We start from the raw sequence: 23,228 nt of genomic DNA, 5'->3' as shown, positions 1-23,228 counted from the left end.
ATTTTCAGTGGTGAAAAAGAGAGGGGGTGACGAAGGGTGGGTGGATAGTTGGGAACGACTTGGAAAGAGAGAGAGGGGGGGGGAAACAGGGGAGGGGGGGGAGTATAGTAGGGGTGGGGAGCTTTGGGGTTCGGAGGTCTGGGGTCTAGGACTGCGATAAGGTTTGTGTCAGAATCGGGGTTCCTGATCCCGGCCAAGGTTCCCAGGTTGTGTAAAATTGCGGCATTTTTTGCTTCAGCATTACCGTCAATCTCTCAATACTCATAATTCCATCTATCCTAGTGATTACTGTTCTCCTGGAAGGGGCTTTGACTTTCTTCCAAGCCGCTGCTACGCAGCATCTGGCGGCCGTTAGGATCGCTGCTGTGAGTCTAGCTATGGGGGCGGGGAGGTCATCAACTGGTTTTCCCAGCACGTAGGTCAGGGGGTCCAGTGGGATTTCTACATCGAGTCTCGGTCAGGAGGCTCTGGATCCGGGTCCAGAATCTTTGGATCTCCGGGCATGTCCACCAAATGTGGGACATGTCCCCCCTTTGACCACATCCCCTCCAGCACTCGTCGGGGGTGCCTGGGTAGATTTGGCTCAGTCTACTCAGGGTCAGGTACCAGTGAAATAGTATTTTGTAGATGTTTTCTTTTGTGACGGAACAGATTGATGTTTTGGTAGCTGCCTCCCAGATATCCTCCCAGTCCTCAAGGTCTATGTTGGTGTTCAGGTCTTCGCTACACCTTTGCATATATGAGTGGTTAGGGGGGGGGCTGAGCCGCCTCCAGTGTTTTGTATATCTCCGAGATGAGGCCCCTTTGGTACTCGCCTCTGAGGCATAGGGTCTCGAATCTGGAGCGCGGTGGGAATTTTAGACTAAGGGATTGGGTTCTCAGGAAGTGCCTGATTTGCAGGTATTGGAATATAGGGAGATCAGGGGACGTTAATTTAATTCGCAGTTCCCGGAGGAGCATGACCTCATCGTCTTCCAGCAAGTCCGCAAACACTCTGATGTTTAGGCCTTGGAATTGGCTGAATTGGGTTCGGGAACAACCGGGCGGGAAATCCGGGTTCACGAATAAGGGGGTCAGTTGAGAGGGGGTTGAAGCTAGGCCATATTTCCCTTTGGTTTTTAACCATGTCGACCACGTGCATCTCATCGCCCCCAGGCTGAGTCTCAGGGGCTTCCTACATTTGTGGGCTTGGGTCCATAGTAGGGCTGAGAGGGGGGTGGGGGACGCGTGGTTCGTCTCTATCTCTAACCAGCAATTAGAGGTCGGGAGGTTGTTCCACACCACCGCCTGCCTCAGCTGGGCTGACTGGTAATATCGGGCTACATCCGGCGCCCCCAGACCCCCCCTCGTCCTCGACGCCAGAAGTACCGACCGTGGGACTCTGGCTCTCCGTTGCTGCCAGATGAAGCGCAGAATATGGGTCAGGATATTCCGCAGTTCTGCTAGCGGGACAGGGACAGGGAGGGTCTGAAAGTAATAGAGCAGATGGGGAAGGACATTCATTTTGGTGGATACTATTCTGCCGAACCAGGAGATCTGGTGGGTCTGCCAGGCCTCAAGATCTCTCTTGATCTGACGGAAGAGGGGGGGGGTAGTCAGTTTGGTATAGTGAGCCGTATGAGCTCGCTATTTTTATCCCTAAATACTTGATGTGGGAACTATTCCACTTATATTTGAAATTCTTTTGCAAGGTTATCCATATGGGATCTGGCAGGGAAATATTGAGGGCCTCTGATTTGTCTGTGTTAACTTTATAGTCTGATAGGCGGCCGAATTGGTCTAGGAGTTTCTCTAGGTTGGGGAGGGAGGTGAGCGGTTCCGATAGGGTAAGACTAATGTCATCGGCGAACAGGGAGATTTTATATTCCCTGTCTCCGACTAGGATGCCCTTTACAGTGGGTTCAGCTCTGATCCGAGCGGCTAGAGGCTCTATGGACAGGGCGAAGAGTAGAGGGGATAGGGGGCAGCCTTGCCTGGTGCCGGTTTGGATTTTTAGTGGGTTGAAGCGACCACCTGGCAGTTTTAGCAGGGCCGTGGGGTTAGTATAAAGGGCTCGGACCCCTTCAAGGAATGGGCCGGAAAAGCCGAACTGGCGCATCGTCTGGTCAAGGAAGGACCATTTGATTCGGTCGAAGGCCTTCTCCGCGTCGAGGCTGAGGATCAGGGCCTGGGATTGTTTGAGGTGCACGTGGTCTATAATATCAATAATTTTGTGGGTGTTGTCAGAGGCCTGTCTTCCTGACACAAATCCTACCTGGTCTATATGAATTAGCCTTGGGAGAATAGGGTTCAGCCTGTTTGCTAGAATTTTACTGAAAAGCTTGAGGTCAGTGTTTAATAGGGATATTGGGCGATAACTACCGCACTGAAGCGGGTCTCTGCCCTCTTTATGTATGATAGCCAGATTGGCTGCTGACATACTGCCTGGGATCTGTTCTCCTTGTAAGAAGGAGTTGAACATTTCTAGGAGGTGCGGGGACAAGGGAGCTGCTAGTTTTTTCTATTGTATTTTTAAGAAATCTTATAAGGGAAAAGTAACATGCTGTGAATCTTTTCCAGCGGAAATGTTACGCTTTGCACTTAATGGTTGTATTTTATTCTCTGTCTATGAGCAGGTTTACTGGCTATGCACTTCTTTAACACAGGCTGTGCTGCAAAGCTGTGTAATGCAACAGCTATAAACTTATAGGAGTCCATATTAAAATGCATTCGATGCAAAAGGTGTCACTGCGAGTGCTCATGTGCAGGTCATTACCCAGAATCCCTGGCTGTAGTGGAAGCATTGTATGCTAAGAGATAAAGGGGAAAGGCAGGTTGAGACCTGCCTGAGAGACATGTGAATTTGCTCTCAAGTGGTATTTTTATTTACTGTATATTTATACTTGAAATGCATATAGCATGCAAATCAAAGATCCAAGCAGGGATCATTCAAATCAAATAATCTAAGTATAGCTACATTTTTGCATTGCAACTCGCCCAGTACAAACCTTGGCAGACTCCAGTGATGGAAGGATTATCCTGGAGAATCTACAGTAAAAAGCTATTAACTGTTATCAAGCATAATATACCTTGTTTCAAAAATCCTCCTGCTCTAGTGGTTTTCAGCCTTTTGAAGTGGAATGAAACAATTTATTTCAAATTGGATCATTTAATGATTCCGTACCAGCTCCCTGCATCCAATCCGATTGTCATCTCTCTTTTATGATGACCAGTGAACACAGAGAGCACAAAAAATAATTTGTTACATTGATATTGTAATACAATGTATCGCTTTATGTTAACTTGTCTACTATCTGATTTGTCTTCTCAAGGATCAGGGGGAGAAACTAATGAACATCATGCTAGACCTGGAAAAACAAGGTGTGGAGGCAATGGAAGATATACTGAACAGCTCAAAGCCGTTGGACCCTGCAGAAGTAGTGGACCTTTTCTATGACTGTGTTGACACAGAAATCAAATTCTACAAGTGAAGTAAGCAAATTCTGTTCAATTTGTTGTGTGGGCTATTTGAGAATGAAAGCATTTTTACTGTAGTTCTATTTCTGATTTATGTTGACCATATGTGAATTGATGGCGATGATTTACACTTATTTCTATTATAATGTTTGAATCTCTTAATATTTACAAAATTTCCATTAGCTGCTTTATTATCAGAAGGCAAACCGGCAAACCATTGACTCCACTGTCTATATTACTACATCCTTTTTCTTTTGCAGTGCGTTCCAGTGAACTAAAAGAGGTCTTGCTAAGGGCATAATGCCTTTCAAAACAAAATGCTTAGTCATAAGTGGTGTTCTTATTAAAGCTGGTTCTTACGTGAAAAAATGTTGGATGAAGCTTATTTCTGAGTTAACATCAAAGTTAAGTAAACTTGAGAAGAAATATAAGACGAATAACCTTGACACTACACTAGCTGAAATAATCATGATTAGGGGGAACTCAGCCAGGAACTCAGCCGGGAACTAACCCATGACCCGGCCTTAACCACCAAACAATTTCAAGGGTTTTACCAAAAAATTTGACGGGAAAAATATTGACCCTAAGATAGGCACACCGGCCATTCTATAGACATACTTAAATCTTGCCAACTTCCCAGTTTGACCACCCCCCAAAAAGCCCTCCTTTAATGAGAAAGTAACAGCAGCAATTAAGGAGCTTAAGAGCATTAAGGCCCCGGGTCTGGATGGATTAGATACCATTTATTATAAAAAAAGTTTACCAATAGCCTAACGGGTCTGGGACACATTTTACGGGACTATTTGACACATTTCTGGGCGGCGCCTCAATCCCACCATCAATGTTCCTGTGAATATTGTCTTAATACTCAAAAAAGGCAAAGATCCTACGAATTGTGACCGCTACTGCCCCATGTCCTTTATAAATACACACTTGAAGCTGTATACAAAAAATGTAGCTGAGTGTGTTCATACTCTCACAAATTTATCATGTCCAGACAGGATTTATCCCCTCCAGACATACCCCAGATTATCAAAAAGGCAGATTCCTGCGCTCCTACCAATTAAGCTAAAATAAAATAGTGATCTCATGAATAAGGGTTATTTAGTTAAACCCTTTGGGCAAAGCGTTATAAGCCTGCAGTCAACGTCAAGGCATAACCGAATTGCAGGTATCTACACTGAATACTGTATATGTAATTATTGTCCCCTGGACAGTGACAAATGTGAGTAAGCCTGGAAGGCATTAAATAAAGCATATTCTTTTGTGAGTAGTGCAATTAAAAGCTGGCTAAAGCAAGTATCATACTTACCTTACTATAGAGGTAAACTGTGGGTGCACAAATTCCCTAGTGTGAATATAATAAAACTTACATATATTTCAGATAATGTCAGAAAAGCCATTAACCTAATACGTAGGGCTCAGTCCACTAAGACACGTACGATGCTGCTTTCCCTAGATGTTAAGAAAGCTTTTGATAGACTGGACTGGGGAAACCTTTTCCAAATACTCCAGAGGTTTGGCTTTTCTGGGAAGTTCCTTAAAGATGTAAAATGTCTTGATCAATCCCCAAGAACTAAGATCAAATGATCCATGATGCTTTCTGAACCCATAGCCATAGCAAATAGAACTAGGCAGGGGTGCCCTCAATCCCCCCTCTTGTTTACGCTGTCCATTGAGCCACTGGCAGCGACTATATGGAGGACTACGAATATATCAGGCATTACTATTTGTAACACAGACTATAAATTGTCACTTTTTGCGGAAGACGTGTTTTTAACAATATCTAGGCCTACCGCCTCCCTTTTTAATCTGTTTCCGGAGTTTAAGCACTTTGGAGCAATCTCTGGGTTTAAAATTAACCAAGCCAAATCCATGGCCCTGAATATCAATCTCCCCGAGAACCTGATCAAATTGTTATCCATTAACTTTGAAGTCTTCTACAAAAACTCTCTCCCATATCTGGGTCTCAATATCACCAGATCATTCGACTCACTATACTCGGCCAACAACCCGAACATCTTGAGGTTTTTAAAAAAAAACTCGCTAGAATCCTGGAAAAAGTATAGTATTTCATTTATAAGGAAAATAATTTAGGTAAAAAATAAATCACCTCTTGAACCTAATGTATTTATTCCACACCCTCCCGATCCTTGTTCCCATCACGATTTCAAGGACATACAATCTAGTGTATCCAGATTCATATAGGGTGGCAGAAGAATCACTAAAGACTAAAGAATCAATCCTTCAGAGGCCGCCCACATTGGGAGGGCTCGCAGCCCCAAACGTCTGCAAATACTTATAAGCCTCTTGGCTAGCCCAACTGTTTCTGTACAATTCTCGCAGTAACACCAGAAGGTGGGTTGATGTGGGGAATGAGGTTGGTGCACCACCTAATATAAACTCTCTCCTCTGACTCGATAAAAATAATTGTTCCAAGGCTGCCATCGCCTACCACACAATCAGAAACTCCCTGCAATGTGTGTAATCTACTTAAATTCCACTTTCATCGAAAAGGTCTGGCATGGTTCCACTATTCCAGAATCCCAAATGCCAGCCAGGCATAGGACCCTCGGCGTTCTAAGCCTGGTAAATGGCAAAGGTTACGAGGATCAGTGACGTGATTAACGGTGACAACCTCAAACGTTTCACAGAATTACGCGATTCTAATAGTGGAAATTTTTAGATACCTCCAAATTAAGCATTTTGCTAGTTCTATGCATTCAGTAGCGTCTTCGGCAAGGGTGAACTATTTTGAGGATATTTTCTTCGAAAGATACCTTGATAAAGGCTTGATTTCGCTTATAAAACGGTAAGCTATTCAGATCACACTATGATCCCATGCTTGTTAGCCTGCATAGTTTAACCCCCCACCCCTTTACAACTTCTTTCACTGCAGCCTCTCCCAAAACTGACTGCACAAAACACTGAAACCCTGAATTGACCCTAGCATTGCAATGCAGCAAAACACTTGACAAGGTACAGGCCCACCCCTGCTGTTTAGTCTGCACACACTCACTCTGCTCACAACAGCTCCTTGCAGCACTGCCTACCTCTGGCATCATGAACCTGCTACGTCTTCTAACTTTTTTCTTTCTCCTGGCCTCATGGAGATGTTACTCCCTCTATCCACTACAAACTCCTCCATCCTTGCCCACACCCAACATCACCATACACCCTGGACTACTCAAAAGCCTTGCACTATCTACTGAATGTTGGTGGAGAACTCTAAAAACCAGCACACCAACCACTGCTCACTCTAATGGCAAACACCACAAATTTACAACTTGCAAACAACTACCCAAATTTCTACTCATACTATTACTCTCTCTAGCAGGTGATATTGAAACTAACCCAGGTCCTCCCATTTCAGCTCTGTCCCATGCCCCTGAGAATTCCACCTTTAAATTCCAAAATGGGCTATCTGTCGCCCATATAAACATCCGGAGCCTGCTGCCCAAACTGGATGAACTAATGGCATGGTGCCTTATGCATAAACCCAAAGCCATCGTTCTTACAGAAACATGGCTATCCTCTAAAACCCCTGATGCAAATATCGCCATTCAGGGATACTCCATTTTTAGGAGAGATAGGTCAAAGAGAGGAGGAGGGGTGTTATTTTATATTGCAGACACCTTACAATTTACACTGTTACATTGCCCACCAAGTCCTCCCTCTTTTGAAACTCTAGTTGGCAAAATCTGCCTCCCCTTTTCTAAGCCCATCTTGCTTGCTGGCATCTACCGCCCCCCTAAAGCCCCTCTACAATCCTTGACTGATATCACCCAATTTCTTGCCTCCATTTCCTCTCTGAATGAGAATGGTGAGCTGCTAGTTCTAGGGGATTTCAACTTCAATTGGCTTGACCCTAAAAACCACAAAATCCAGATACAACTCAAGTCACTTAACCTATCGCAACTCATTTCCCAACCCACACGAATAAACCTGAAGTCGCATAACCATTCCTTGCTAGACTGGACTCTCTCCTCAAACCCCAGCAGAATCCAATCCTCTGGCATCCTTCCTGATATTTTCAGTGACCATGCAATAGTGTACTGTGTAAGGAAAATTAAACCGCCCCGTTCAAGCCCTAAAGTTCTCCTCACTAGAACATTTAAAAACTTTAACCCACAACAGTTTCTGGATGACCTTACCAACTGCCCATGGCACAGAATCGATTTAATTCCCGACCCTGACTCTGCGCTCGACTATTTCCAATCCGAGTTCTTAAAACTCTGCGATACCCATGCTCCACTACGCAAAATAAGGGTACGGGGGGCCCACCTTCCATGGGTTACACCTGAACTTATAGCACTCTACCAGTTCAGGGATGCCTTGTGGAAAAGCTACAAAGTAACTGGCACTACCAAGGATCTCAATCACTACAGATGCCTGCGGAACGTGTGCACAAGGCAAACAAGGTATGCAAAAGCACAATATTACTCTGACAATCTCCACCAAAATACATCAAACCCAGCTAACTTCTGGAAGGTTATCAACAATATATTCCAGGCTCCTAACCATCAACAACCAAGTAATATCACTAAGGGGGATATTACTCTGACAAACCCCACTAACATTGCAAATGCATTCAATGATTACTTTGTGGGGTGTGCCACTAACTTATTAGCGAAACGCAGCACAAACCCCAAACCTGAATCTCATCCTGGGAGTACCCCTATAGTCCCACCCCCTCCCAACACTGCCCACAATTTTCAATTTAGCCCAGTATCTGAAGAGGAGATTACACAAGCGCTCCACAAACTAAAACTAAGCAGTCAATGTGGACCCGACTTACTACAATCTAGGTTCCTACGACTTGGTGCCCCAGCCATTGCCAAACCAATTGCATCCATAGTCAACTCTATCCTGTCTGCAGGCCATATCCCTAAGACCTGGAAAACTGCCAGAGTTGTCCCAATCTTCAAAAGTGGGGACAAAAACACTGTCTCAAACTACAGGCCAATCTCACTTCTCCCAATTCTATCCAAAGTTATGGAAAAATGTGTCTACTCCCAATTAAGCGATTTCTACACCAAGACAAATTTCCCTAGCCAATTCCAGTCTGGGTTTCATCCCAAATACTCCACCGTAACTACCCTGCTAAAAGTTTGCAATGAAATCCAGTGCAGAATGGAACGGGGACAACTCACTGGTGCAGTATTCCTAGATTTTGCAAAGGCTTTTGACACAGTTGATCATGTTATCCTGCTTAACAAACTCCAGAGCTCTGGAATAGGGAAACATGCTTTAAACTGGTTTCAGTCCTACCTATCAGGAAGATCCCAACATGTGTCCATCTCAGGCTCTAACTCCAACCCCCTGGATATCACCTGTGGTGTCCCGCAAGGCTCTGTTCTGGGGCCCCTACTCTTCTCAGTGTTCATTAATGATCTTCCCACAGCTTGTAAGGAAGCCTCAATACACATGTATGCAGATGACACAATCCTGTATGCACACAGCCATAGCCTCTCTGACCTTCAACACATACTTCAGTCTGACTTTTTGAGACTCGAAAACTGGATTTCCCAAAACAAACTGTTTTTAAACACTGACAAGACGGTAACAATGGTATTTGGGACCAAGACTAAATGTGTAAAGCTTCCAGTGACTGAGCTCCTGATTAGAACCAACGCTAAAACCACCCTAACACCTGTCACTAGTTTTAAATACCTGGGCTTATGGTTTGACTCCCACTTAACATTCGGGATGCACATTGATACCCTGACAACCAAGACCTATGCCAAACTAGGGGTACTTTACAGGAACAAATCCTCCCTAAGTCTCCTGGTCAGAAAGCGTATTGCACAGCAGATGCTAATGCCAATTATTGACTATGGAGACATAGTATATGGCTCGGCTCCTCAAACCCACCTTAGCAAACTTGACACCCTCTACAATTCAATTTGTCGTTTTGTTCTCCAATGCAACTACAACACACATCACTGCGAAATGCTCAAAGAACTAGATTGGTCATCACTAGAGTCTAGGCGCAAAGTTCACCTTTCCTGTCTCACCCTCAAATACTTTCTGGGCAAGCTACCCAGCTACCTGAACAAGCTCCTCACCCCTACCACCTGCAGCACCTATCACCTGAGATCAGACTCCAAAAGACTATTCATGGTCCCAAGACTCAACAAAGTATCCGGACGTTCCTCCTTCTCCTTCCGTGCACCCCAAAACTGGAACAACCTACCAGAGACTCTCATATCCACCACCAGCTTAAGTTCTTTCAAATCTAAGGCTGTCTCACACTTTAATATTTTCTTTAACTGTGCATGCAATGTCTTGTATATAATGTATACCTTGTTCATTTATGTAACTGTATTTGTAACCATGTATTATTTTGTTTTACTCTGTGCCCAGGACATACTTGAAAACGAGAGGTAACTCTCAATGTATTACTTCCTGGTAAAATATTTTATAAATAAATAAATATATACCAATTGCTCCTTAATATCATTTTGGATGCCAAATGCCCATACATACCAAAATGGGAGACTATATTACTGCACTCCTCCCTATAGAAGTTTGCTGCAGGTAAAAAAGATAGGCCTTACATATAGAAAAAGAATGATTCCTGCGCTTCTACCAATTAGGCTAAAATAAAATAGTGTTCTCATGAATAAGGGTTATGTAGTTAAACCCTTTGGTCAAAGCGCTATAAGCCTGCAGCCACGTCAAGGCATAACCGAATTTGCAGGTACCTACACTGAATATGTGTAATTATTGTCCCATGGACTGGTGAAAAATGTGAGAGCCTTGAAGGGGTTAAATAAAGCATATGCTTTTGCGAGTAGTGCAATTAAAATCTGGCCAAAGCCAGTATCATAGTTACCTTACTGTAGAGGTAAACTGTGGGTGCACAAATTCCCTGGTGTGAATATAGTAAAACTTACACATATTTCTTTCTGTCCGCCTTATACATTCACCTATTCCTCAATGGAGGGTGATGTGCAGACTGACACTGAGGTGTATTATACCTGTACTAATTGGAAAATTGGTAGGGGCTCTGTTCTGAAGGGAGGAGACATACACCTCCAAGGAACTTCTATATAAAGCAGATGAGCCAATAAACCTACCCCCGTGACGTTTCAGTGACACTATATTAAAGCTGCAGTTCAGTCAATATCCTGCATGTGTGTTTTTTTTTAATAAATCAGTTCTGTAGTAAGAAAAAATACTTTTAGCATTTTCTGTTTTTAAAAAAACAACTTTGAAAGACCAATTTTCTTGTATTCTATTTTTACAGCCATTTGCTAAGGCACCGCCCCTTCATGTCCTGTCACAAGCCCTGGCACACCCCTTTGTCAGCCCTGCCCTCACTCTAGCACATGTCAGTGCAGGAGTGCTCATGAATATTCATGAGCTTCCACTGACTGACAGAAGCAAATAAAAACATATGCCAGCTCTAATTATGTCACCAAATTTCGCCTGTCAATACATGGGGAACAAATTGACCGACAGCTATACAGTTTTTTAGGTAATTAGAGATTGCACACATGAAACTATTGAAGTAAAAAAATAAATGTAAAAAAAAAAAAAGACTGAACTGCAGCTTTAATTCATATTCCCTTATGGTGTATGCAGCAAGGAAAAGGATTGGCCTAATATTTGTGGAAGACTGTACATATTACCGCGCTCCTCCCTATAGAAGTTTGCATATGCTTTATTTAACCCCTTCAGGTCTTTCTCACATTTTCCACTAGTCCATGGGACAATAATTACATATATTCAGTGCAGGTACCTGCAAATTTGGTTATGCCTTGACGGGGCTGCAGGCTTATAATGCTTTGGCCAGAGGGTTTAACCAAATAACCCTTATTCATGAGCTCACTATTTTATTTTAGCCTAATTGGTAGGTGCGCAGGAATCGTTCTTTTTGTTTTTCTATACCAAAATGGGAAGCAGGAATTTGCAGCGGCCTCTAGCTCAATTTGCACAGTGGTAAAGGAGAATGCATACAAGTTATTATTACACCTGTTAGGATGCAAACTATTAACAACGTGAACTCACCGAGATGTTTTCGGGGCTGCGGACAACGGGGTCCCTTTTCCACATCTGGTGGTTCTGTCCAAGGATAGAGGTGGTATGGGGGCAGACCTTTACTTTAGCAAATTCTATGTTGGGCCTGCACTATCCAGAAAACCCCTGGCTGGCCCTTTTGGGGAGACCCTCCCCAAGAACATGCCCAAAACATCATATGACCTATTCTCTCATATCTTTATGGCTACAAGATGTTGTATGGCGGCCTGCTGGAACAAACAGGAAGTACCACATCTTGTAACTAGAAAGACTAGAGTTTGGTACATTCACACCATGGAAAGCATCACAGCCTACCTCAGGGAAACCACCCATAAATGTAACAAGGTGGGGGCCCCATTGCTAGTGCAAGAAGTTGGACACAGACCTAATACTGTATTGGGGCAACCTGGACAGTCTATTGGAGGTTTGCCCAAAAGTGGTCATATTCTCTCTGTGTGGAGGAACAATTCAGTCGCATAGATGCAAGGTTTAAGACCCCCTCCCCGCCTCGGGTTTCTTCTGGGTTTTATTTTCTCTCTTTTTTTTTTAAATGTGTTTCTCCTATGTTCCACATAGGGGACATTTACTGTTTCGCTGGGGATGGTGACAAGAGCTGGTCTCGAGTTGCCTTATAACAATATACAGGAACATTCTTGACACCCCTTAACAACAGCTCTGATTCCCGGCAAAATGCAATGTTGTATATACCTATATTCATGTTTTGTTTTTCCACTCTTTCTTTTTATTTCTGTACCCTGAAAATTTACAAAAAATAAACAGCTGAAAAAAAAGGCATAATCATATATATTCATATGTATTAAATATTGTCAGTGCAAAAACATTTTACTAGAATTTCAGCATGTCAATGTTCCCTTTTGAAGTAATAAAAAGCTTAATCATGTATACGCAAACCATGGGTCTGTCTTGCACATGTAAGTTGCTGTAGTTCATATCAGCTTGGTATAACTATTAGTAGGGTTGTCTGGTATTTATATAGATATCTAAATCTATTTAGATCTTCAGTTTCCAAGTATACCCATTTAGATCTCTCAATACTATAGACAGTGCTTTGCTGTACAGCTGTTTCATATTAATCTTTTCTGAATATTTCTTTTAGAGAACATGGACACAATTCACCTTCACATTAGAGGAAGAAACCATCTCTTGAAACGTTTCAATTCTCCACGTTGCAGAGTTTCCTGATTTGCCGTTTCCTTTTCTCAACTATGTGTTCCACTGTGTTGTGTTTGTACAGTGACGGGAGGGAGCTGCTTATCGTCAGTTTTGTGCATGTAGGCTAACATGGAGCTGAATGTTTAAATGTGTTCTTTAAAACCATTTGTTAACCTAAAAGCAAAATAATTGATTATTTTCGATATTTTAATATTTAACAACTAATATTTTCCATGGAGGACTCATTTAAGCAGGAATAGCCTGACCTGTTGGTGGCCCTTGAGGGTAGGAGTTGCCCATCCCTGGTATATAGCATGGCCATAGGGCCCCTGGTGTGTGCTGGCTCTCAAGACGTACAAAATAAAAAACTGTAAACAAATTAAAATGAGATTGGTAAACTGGTTTAATGGGTGTCAGATTGAGCTCATTTCCAACACAGAATACTTTTTGGGGAACTGCACCTTTTTAATGTTAGTGACACAACACAAGAGATAATGGAAGGACAGAAAGGACAAAGACATAGAAGAGCTACATAGGTCCAGACAAAAAGTTTGAAGTGGTTTTCTATTTTATTTGATGTGGCTCTGCTTGTTTATATGCACGTGCAGTGGCAGTATGTATGCTGTGTTCTTTGACTCTTTCTGAACCATGAACGAGTGTTGGGCATATAATGAATGTAGTGTTTAACAATTCTTTCAAATGAAGGTAGCCATACTTTGAAGTCTGATGTATTGCGTCAAGGGAGAACATTGCCCAAGCAAGGAAAGACGTGGGACTTGTTGACTTTATCTTAACTATATGTTGTACATATGTTAAATAAATATGGTTGCTGAATCCTAGCCTTCAATACCCACTGGCTTTGCCTCTTACACATCTTTACCCCCCCCCCCTCCTCTGTATCAACATATAAGGACATCGTGGTCTCACAATTTTATCTCTATCCTGGATCTCTTCTTACCTCTACAACCGTACCTTCAGTGTCTCTTTTGCCAACACCTTCTCCTCTATCAATCTCTCTGCGGGGGTAACTCAGGGCTCTGTCCTGGGACCTCTTCTATTCTCTCTTTACACACACAGTCTAGGTGACCTAACCACATCTCTTGGGTTCAAATATCACCTCTACGCTGATGACACAAAAACTTACTTTTCAACCCCTGACCTTACACCTGCTGTACAGACTAAAGTTTCTGAATGTCTCTCTGCGATATCATCCTGGATGGCCCTCCGCCGACATAAACTTAACATGGCAAAAACAGAACTCCTCATACTTTCTCCCAAACCTGACCCTACTACCTCCTTCCACATTACTTTTGGAAGTACTATCATTCACCCAGTAGCACAAGCACGCATCCTAGGGGTCACACTCAACTCCTCTCTCACATTCTCCTCTCACATTCAAAAGGTAGCTAAAACCTGTAATTTTTTCCTCCACAATATTACAAAGATACGCCCTTTCCTCTGTTGCTCGACTGCTAAAACTCTGACACAGGCCCTCATTCTCTCCCGTCTCGATTTACTGTAACCTCCTGCTGTCCGGCCTTCCTGCCTCTCACCTGTCTCCCCTACAATCTATCCTAAACGCTGCTGCCAGAATCACTCTACTCTTTCCTAAATCTATCTCTGCGTCTCCCCTGCTGAAATCCTTCTCCTGGCTTCCTATAAAATCCCATATCACAAACTTATTTCTCCTGCTCACTTTTAAAGCTTTACACTCTTCTGCCCCTCCTTACATCTCAGCCCTAATTTCTTGCTATACACCATTCTGACTCTTGCATTCTGCTCAAGGATGTCTTCACTCTACCCCTTTTGTGTTTAAAGACCTCAACCGCCTTAAACCTTTCTCAGACTGCCCCACACCTCTCGAATGCCCCTCCCCCTCAATATCCGACTAGCACCCTCTCTATCCACCTTTAAGACCCACCTTAAAACACACCTGCTTAAGGAAGCATATGAGTAGCTCCATGGCTGATAAACTTTGGCCCCCTTTCAGACGCACTTACCAGAACGCCCTCCTACTGTCTCTGAACGTTCTTCCTGCCAACCAATTAGATTGTAAGCTGTTCGGAGCAGGGACTCCTTTTCCTAAATGTTACTTTTATGTCTGAAGCAATTCTTTGTGTTATTTATATTATTTGTTATATGATTGTCACGTGTATTACTGCTGTGAAGCGCGATGTAGATTAATGGCGATATATAAATAAAGACATACATACATAGTTTAGCTAGTTTCTGTACAGAGCGTCTTTCCCTTATCTACTTCCTGGTGACATTCTGGGCACCTAGCTAAGCAGTTAGTAGTAACAGAGTTTGTATGAAGCCACAATGCATCAGCCAGTCGGAATATATTACCACACAACAGGATGAGCGGTAAAAAGTGTGTAGCCAGGTAACCCCCTGGGCTACTAATTCTCTGCCTAACACGTAAGTCCTGATACCAGCGCAGACAGTGTTAGGGTTAAATCTACGCCCAGCTGCAGTAAGCAGCTCTCTTGAGTTACAGGGGGGGGTGGCCTAAGGCCTAGGTACCGCCCACACGGGGCTGAGACCTGGGGCCCCTCCCCTGGTAACAAAAAGGAGCTGCAACCAAATTTAGTCTGTTCTTCCCTCTCCTTGGAGTGGGACGGTTGTGTCCTACCCTCTCCCCTCCTGGGAGTGAGGTGTGTTTAGTTCTATCCTGGACCAGGGACCTGGTTAATGCTGTATTTCTCTCATGACCTGTCCTTACTGTATGCAAAAAAGAAAGGAGGAATGGCGCTAACCATTAAAGTGTCTACAATTGTGCATTACATCACGTAGTGAAAATTGTGCAACTCAGTGATATTCAATGATATTCAGTAAAATTAGACAAAAACTAAGAGCGATCAAAAGGTGTGATAATTATAAACAATCATACATACACATCTGATTAAAATAAATCTGAAGAATTTCAAGATGGGAGAAAAAAAGAAGAAGAAGCTAAATAGTGTAATATTAAAGTGATAGGGTAATGGTGAGAAATACAGTGGATGAAAATGGTGCAAAGACGGAGCTACCTGTGCTGAAGCAGGGATATCCTGAAAACCTTACCTATTGGTGGTCCTTGAGGACTGGAGTTGCACTTGGGACTAAAAAAAGAGGTCTCTATCTCAAAAAATTAATCAAAACAACCCATCTCTCCTGATAAGCGGTTGATCTGTTTTCTTGTTATGCAGATTTATACATACAGTATACATAAAGCATTCGCCCAATCACTACATTTCAGTAAAAACACATTCAATGTGCACCCTTTCAACATAAGCACATTGAATGGCCTGCATGCATACTGTAAAATAATACTTATTTAGCACATTCCATTGCAATGACTGTGTCACAGCATTGGGCAGAGTTAAAAGCAGCAATACGGGTTAACTATATATATATATATATTTATATATATATATATATAATTGCAGGTTTGAAGCAGGGCGTATCTGGAGCTGAGCTGTGTTAATTTCAGGTACGGGGACCGCCTGCTGCCAGAGATACGTACCTCAGTAGGGTGTGCCGGTCTGTCTGCATAGTTTTACGGTCCCTGTTACGCAGGCCAAGAGGAAGCTGCACCGCATGATGTCACGGCTGCCTATTGGCCCTCACGATATTTAAACTTCCATTATGTTAGTGACACATTTCCCCTACCCCCAAGGATACCGGCAGCGCTACGGAGGTAATTATCTCTGGAGTCCCGGAGCTAAAATGAACACAGTTCACCTACTTCAAACCTGTTGTCCAAATTTTTTTTTCAAGTTAACCTGTACTGCTGCTTTAAGGAAATTAATATTTAAAAGGTTTTAAAACTCCCCTATTTCATGAAAGTACAGTATGTAAAATAAAGTGGTTCCATAGCCTCAGGGTTGCAGACAGATTTCCCGGGGCCCAGACTAGAGTTATGAGCTTCTGATGCTGGCACATGCTGGAAGCTGAGCCCAGCTTGCGACGGCAGAGAGGTTCGGCGCGCGCCGGTGTTAGAAGCTCGGCGTGGGACAGTCAGTGAGGGAGGCCCGCCTCTGGGGGAGAGCCGGGCCCCATGGCATCAGGAGGAACTGCAGCCGGGCCCAGCCAGAAGTTGGGCCCAACTGCTTTGTCTGGCCACCGGGCCCGGGCCACTTGTCCTGGCTCTCCCCTGTCGGCGGCCCTGCACAGCCGTACATGCACAGCTGCTTCCATGTCTGACTACATGTAATATAATATGATTAGGTTGTTCAACTTTTTCCAGCTAAACAATAAGAAGAATGTACCAATACTGAAATACAGTATAATAGGCAACATGCATACTATGTTATACAGTACTGTACATGCACTGAAACAAATCAAAATGCTTAGTGTTCGTCTGGTTGTGTCACAAAATCATGCGTTTAATTCAGCGATTTTCTGCAGGGAACTTTTTGACAAATGAAATAATGAGTCGGAGCATAGACAGGACATAGGTTAAAGTAAATGCAGTCCAAGAAGTAGCCGAGAAACCCAATTTAAGACTCCACTGGACCCAAACCCAGGATTCGAGATAAGTTTAAGAATGAACCAATAAACACTAATGTGCAATATTCTTGGTTACTTCCTGAAACCAAGGAGAGCAAGGAAACCAAAAACTTCAAGAAACCTCCAGTAATGAAGAGGCGCTGCAGGGATTCCTCCTTTTCTGACGTCAGTTCTAGGTTCAGCAGTATGTAATGTACTAATTTGCAGAAATGGGGCCAGCTATTTTCAGAATGTTTAGCCAAGCTAAGATAAATTGTGCAAATCCTACAGGAGATGATTACATATAGATGCATTATATAATCACAGTACGTGTGTATATAAAGTTAACCTGCACTATTTGTCATTTGAAACCTTCCCACATCTCTTGGGGACCAAGTCCACCAATACAAACATATGTTTGGGTACAAGTAATAATAGCAGGGGGAAAAAAAACCGACTTTTTTTCAATCTTTATTTTTACATCCTTAAGAAGTTACAATACATATTTTACTTTAATTTACATATTTCATCATTATTTTTTGTTTACAAAACAACGGTCACAGATCAACATAAGGCATTAACAATCCTCAGATATGGTTTACTGAAGGCAATGTTTTGATCCTGTCATTTGAGGATTTTATCACCACTTGTATCACAAATCATATGAAAAGATAATAATTGCCTAACCATTTGACCACTATTTAAAATATTGTAGAACAGCAACAGTGGGGCAAGAGTTCAGATCCATTCAAATGAATTAGATTCTCCAGTATGGGGAAGAGACGCCAAGCTCCGATAAGGGGCTTGATCTTATGTTAACATCCATTCCTAGCCACAGTACGTTAAATAGAGGCTTATGTTTCCCTGCTGTGATCAAATTAAACAGACAGTTAAATAGTAGATAATGGAAGTTGTTCAGACGTGTTAGCGCGTGTCATTCAGGCTATTGGCCAGTACCAGAGAAACAAATGGAAAAAGCATACTGGAGATTGGATTAGTTAAGGATATATTCAATAATACAAACTACAGTGCATTTCCCCCATTATCTGTCTCATCGTTGTTGGCTGGTGAGATTGCAAAGAAGCAAGGAGTTTTGTGATGATATGAACTCTTTATACCAGACCACTGCAATGGATAATTTCACTTTAGTGTGTAAACCTGTATGACCATTATTCTATACAGTGCGATAGCGCAGATATGGCGTTACAATATGGAAAGCCCCATTTAAGTCAATGGGCTTTCCATGAAGTAACACCAAATCGGCAATAACACACTTTATAGAATAAGATCCTATTGTATGTTAATAAAACTGCTTTCATGTGTTTTTTTTTTTTTTTTACCATTCCACAACTAGGGTTTATTTCACAATGTCAGCACATGGGGGATCAATATACAAGCGAACTGAGTAATCTCCAATCATGTACATGGCTCATACCTGTAACTGTAAAAAAATTAATGCATTTGCATACAAAATAAACATATGACACATAAATGTGTGGTCTGACAATGCAATATCTGAGTGCTTCATATCTGATATTAGAGCAGGAAAGGAAAGTGCCAGGAGAGAACTATCAATGAAAATATTTAGTACTTTATGCAAAATATGTACATTATAAAACCGTACATATCACAAGTTATAATCGGTTCTGATCTCCCCTTAACAGGCTCCAGTTGTTTAATCGGTCAGGTCCCAGCTGATGGAGAGAGGGAGGAATTGTCTCCCCCCTCCCCCTCTATGGAGCACTGACAGGGTGCGCAGCACAGGACATAGAATTTTGCAGTCCCAACAATTACCTGCCCTCTCGAGCTTACAATTTAATGTTGTATCTAAGGCGCAGGACAATAAAGTGACTTGCCCAAGGTCATAAGGAGAGTTGACACTGAGATGCCTACCGTGGTTCACACACTTCAAAGGCAGTGACGTTACCACTGAGCTACTCCTTCTGCCCTTTTGTTTTCTACAGGTTTTTTAGCTTGGGGACTTTTTTAAACCACCGCCTTCATTTTCACGTCATAATAAGGAACAGCACAATTTCAAAAATGTGCAAAATGTCTCCTTTCACACGTAGTTTGTTACAGGTTGTGATATCTTTAATGGACCAACATTGTAGTTGATACATGCAATGAATCCCTGTATTGGTTGTCTAGACCAGTGATTTCCAATCGGGGTTCTGCGATCACCTCTCAGTGGTTCCGCGGCCGCAAGGGGGGAGATCTGGGATAACCCTCTCAGCTGTCCCAGGCCCGGCGGCGTGGTGGCACCCCACGTAGCAGTGACCTAGCGGCTCCCGAGCTCAGTAGCACCAGCCGCTCGGTCACTGTGTCACGTCAACTTCTGACTAACGAGAGAGAGAACAGTATATATAGAAGAGAGAGCAGGAGTGTGTGTGTGTGTGTATGTGTATAGAGGGGGAGAGTGTGTGCGTAGAAGAGTGGGGGGAGAGTGTGTGTGTATAGAAGAGAGGGGGAAAGAGTGTGTGTGTGTGTGTGTATGTATATATAGAAGAGAGGGGGAAAGAGTGTGTGTGTATGTATATATAGAAGAAAGGAGGAAAGAGTGTGTGTGTATATATAGAAGAGAGGGGGAAAGAGTGTGTGTGTGTGTGTATATATATATAGAAGAGAGGGGGAAAGTGTGTGTGTGTGTATATATAGAAGAGAGGGGGAAAGAGTGTGTGTGTGTATATATAGAAGAGAGGGGGAAAGAGTGTGTGTATATATAGAAGAGAGGGGGAAAGAGTGTGTGTGTATATATAGAAGAGAGGGGGAAAGAGTGTGTGTGTGTGTGTGTATATATATATAGAAGAGAGGGGGAAAGAGTGTGTGTATATATAGAAGAGGGGGAAAGTGTATGTGTGTATGTATATATAGAAGAGAGGGGGAAAGAGTGTGTGTGTGTGTGTGTGTGTGTGTGTGTGTGTGTGTGTGTGTGTGTGTGTGTGTGTGTGTGTGTGTGTGTGTGTGTGTGTGTGTGTGTGTGTGTGTGTGTGTGTAGAAGAGAGGGAGGAGAGTGTGTGTGTCTGTAATGGGGGGGTAAGTGTGGGGGGGGGGGGGGGTAAGTGTGGGGGGGGGGGGGGCGAGGGTTGGGGTTTCCCAGAATTTCACAATCTAATTCTGAGGTTCCTTAACCTAAACAAGGTTGAAAAGCACTGGTCTAGACTTTGCGTTCTCCGTGCCGTAGCAAGCTAATTGCTTGCAGCTAGTCCGCCCCGCCATATAAATACACAGGCATTTTGCAGCCTTGCTACAGATGTAGCAACTCTCACTTCACTGTCTCCAGAGCAGCGGCTGAAAAAACAAAAAGCTCAGGAGACAGTGCCTGCCTCGACACTGCTGCAGGGGGCCCATGCTTGCATATCACACCCCCCAATAGCAATAAACCTCTGGCGCCGGGATCTGCTGTGGTTATGCAGCTTCACCAGTGCCGGGCACAGTAAGTCTTGCTACAGTACATCTGTACTAACCCGGACTAAAACCATCATTGACTCCTCATCCTTCTTTGGCACTCTACGTTCCTTAGCGTGGGTTTTACATTGGGAGCACTACTTGTACCGGGGGGAGGGGGCTGGGGCGGTGGGGGGAGGGGGCTGGGGCGGTGGGGGGGGGGGGGGGCAAAAAATGGCTAAAGCTACATTGCAGCAAATCAATAAACTGCTTGCCAAATACCTCTGATCATCTTGCTTATGTTCAAATGCAGCAACTATGTTTACCAGCATTATACTGGTCCATTAGTAGATGTAACAAAGTGGAACAAAGATACACTTCAACAAAAGCCACAAAAACTACATTGGGGTTTTTTTTTCTTAGCGCTGTAGGATGGATATCATAAAAATGTGTGGGGAAGTATTTCTCAGAAGCATTCTGTCCAATTACCCACAATAGGCCTACTTGTCTATTGATTCACTTATCAAGCTTATGCCAAGCCTGACTATGGAGATCAAACAAAAAGAAAAATAAATCATGCCTGGAGGTAAGAAATTGGAGTTTAGGATTACTTTATGTTTTCCTAGAAAGAGAAATTCAATATCCAATGTCTTCCAAAGCAGAGAAGCAGTCAGCAAGATAAAGCTTTTCCCTTTCGTTCCATGTTCATTTATTTCCTTATTCCATTACCGTAAAACTTTGCGACCCTCATCAGCAAGTTTCTGGGCTAATTAATTTGATGAAAAGTCGCAGTGCTTAAAAAAAAGTGATATCTGTTCACAAAATAAAGAGAGAGAAAAGCACATATTGAGCAGGGCATTGGCATCCAGAGACCAGATTTACTAAGCCACAAACAATTTGTAGCCAAGATATAGCCCTTTGCTTTAAATTATATGCTCATAGCACATGTTAGTCTTAAATAAGCAGCACTGCATTGTTAGAGCAATGCAAGAATACATTATTATTTGTTCATATCAATTTAATGACTATTGTATGGGTCACCCTAAAAGACATTTATATCAGTAAGGCTGTCCATTTTTCCTGAATTATGACTTTTTTCCATGTAAAATAAGGTTGAGATCCCTGAGCATGTCCAGCGCCCATTTATCTCAACAAACATATCATCCTTTTGTTATCTGTTGTCACAGCAAAATGGCTTATTATTATACATCAAGAACAGGTATGTGCTTTATTTGAAGCAACCATTAAATATGTTTATGTGCATCTCCCGCCCTCCCAGACACTGCAGATGCTGACGTTAGCATGTAATACTGTAAAACCTTTCTTCTGGTAAAATAAGTCTCCTTTTGGGTCGTTGCGGTTATGTTACTCTTATCTCATCTGGTATCTCTGAGGTGGTGATGGATCTTGTTGGACTGTGAAATAAAATCAAATGAAGATTAGATGGTAGAAAAGACCACTCTCTCTATCCTATATCATACTCAAGACAACATGTACATTTCAGTAGTGACACCTAAATTACTCATTGACAAATCAAGATATCACTGACATTCTATAACATATACTAAATTTAAAAAAAACCCACTTCTGTTGCATTTGCATGCCTGGGACGTGTCTGCAACCCTGTCTTTCCCCATTATCGCTTAGCAAACAGTGCTTCCACTGCAGCGAGGGATTCTGGGTAATGCAAATGAGTAGTGTGTTACTCTACAGACTTTGCACTCTGTGGGGCCTATTCACTAAACTTCGATAAGTTAATTACTGATCGGGTTGGTATGTTCTTACCGCACGCTATGAAATTTGTGTCAAAACGGTAATCACTCCGAAAAATCGCAAGTTTTTTTATCGTGCGCTAAAAAAGGCCAAATCGCACTAATTTGTGTTTGTTTAATGACCCTCCACCAGTCTGGAAGAGCTGCATAGAGAGAGCTGCACAGAGAGAGCTGCATTTACCTGTACAGCTTTTACAGGCGATCGTGCAGTTTGAATTAAATTGTAATAACATAGCATTGAAGCGGGGTCTCTGGACCTGAACCGCATTAATTTCAGCCTCGAGAACCCCTGCTTCCCGAGTTACAGGCCCCGGTATGGGGTGCCGGTATCGCTGCCATGTTAAAATCTCCTGCGTCGCGTGACCGGGACATTTAAACAACGTAGGCAGATACTGGCACCTCATCCTGGGGCCTGTATCTTGTGAAGCAGGGGTCCCCGAGGCAGAAATGAATGCGGTTCAGTTCTGGCGTCCCCCTGCTTCAATACTATGTTATTAAAATTAACATTTAAACAGCTTTATTACCTTAGCGGCTAGCCGCTATGGCAATGAAGGGGTTAATCCAGAGTACTTGGTTTGCTGGTGGTAGAGGGGGTGGGTGAAGGGGGTAGTTACCCCAGGGGGGGGGCAGTTAAGCCTACAAGAAAGGTTGTGGGAGGAGTTAACCCCTTCACAACCATCGCGATGGTAACTGCTATAGTAATGAAGGGGTTAACCCCTCCTGCTACCCACCTGAGAGGCCTAACCACCCACCCTGGGGCAACTACCCCCTTCACCCACCGCCTCTTCCCCCAATAAACATTAAAATACAACAACACTACTACCCACCCATCTACCGCCAACATCCCCCCTCCCCCCAACACATACAGTACAGTAATGGACAAAATTCCTATTATCCAAATCTGGATAATAGCGCATTTGCCCATTAAAAATAAAACATTACCCA

The 23,228-nt window shown here is 43.0% G+C and overlaps 2 protein-coding genes across 8 annotated transcripts in view; one reads left to right on the top strand and one right to left on the bottom strand.

The window, feature by feature from the left end:
* Positions 1-14,870, top strand: part of SCRN1 (secernin 1) — a 56,372-nt gene extending 41,502 nt beyond the window's left edge. For 2 of the 3 annotated variants that reach the window (XM_075586869.1, XM_075586870.1), the window contains exons 8-9: positions 3,312-3,471; positions 12,599-14,870. In XM_075586869.1, the coding sequence (XP_075442984.1) occupies positions 3,312-3,470 (159 nt within the window). In that variant the 3' untranslated portion in view covers position 3,471; positions 12,599-14,870. Of the gene's footprint in view, positions 1-3,311; positions 3,472-3,716; positions 3,826-12,598 lie in introns of those variants that run through there. The other variant, XM_075586868.1, reaches the window with a different exon arrangement.
* Positions 14,871-17,581: 2,711 nt separating this feature from the next.
* Positions 17,582-23,228, bottom strand: part of WIPF3 (WAS/WASL interacting protein family member 3) — a 74,894-nt gene continuing 69,247 nt past the window's right edge. For all 5 annotated transcript variants that reach the window (XM_075586865.1, XM_075586864.1, XM_075586863.1 and 2 more), the window contains one exon: positions 17,582-21,926. In XM_075586865.1, coding sequence (XP_075442980.1) covers positions 21,883-21,926 — 44 coding nt within the window. In that variant the 3' untranslated portion in view covers positions 17,582-21,882. The remainder of the gene's footprint in view (positions 21,927-23,228) is intronic.

Source organism: Ascaphus truei, chromosome 2 (assembly GCF_040206685.1).
Source record: "Ascaphus truei isolate aAscTru1 chromosome 2, aAscTru1.hap1, whole genome shotgun sequence".
NCBI lineage: Eukaryota > Metazoa > Chordata > Amphibia > Anura > Ascaphidae > Ascaphus > Ascaphus truei.
This window is presented reverse-complemented; position numbering and strand designations above follow the sequence as displayed.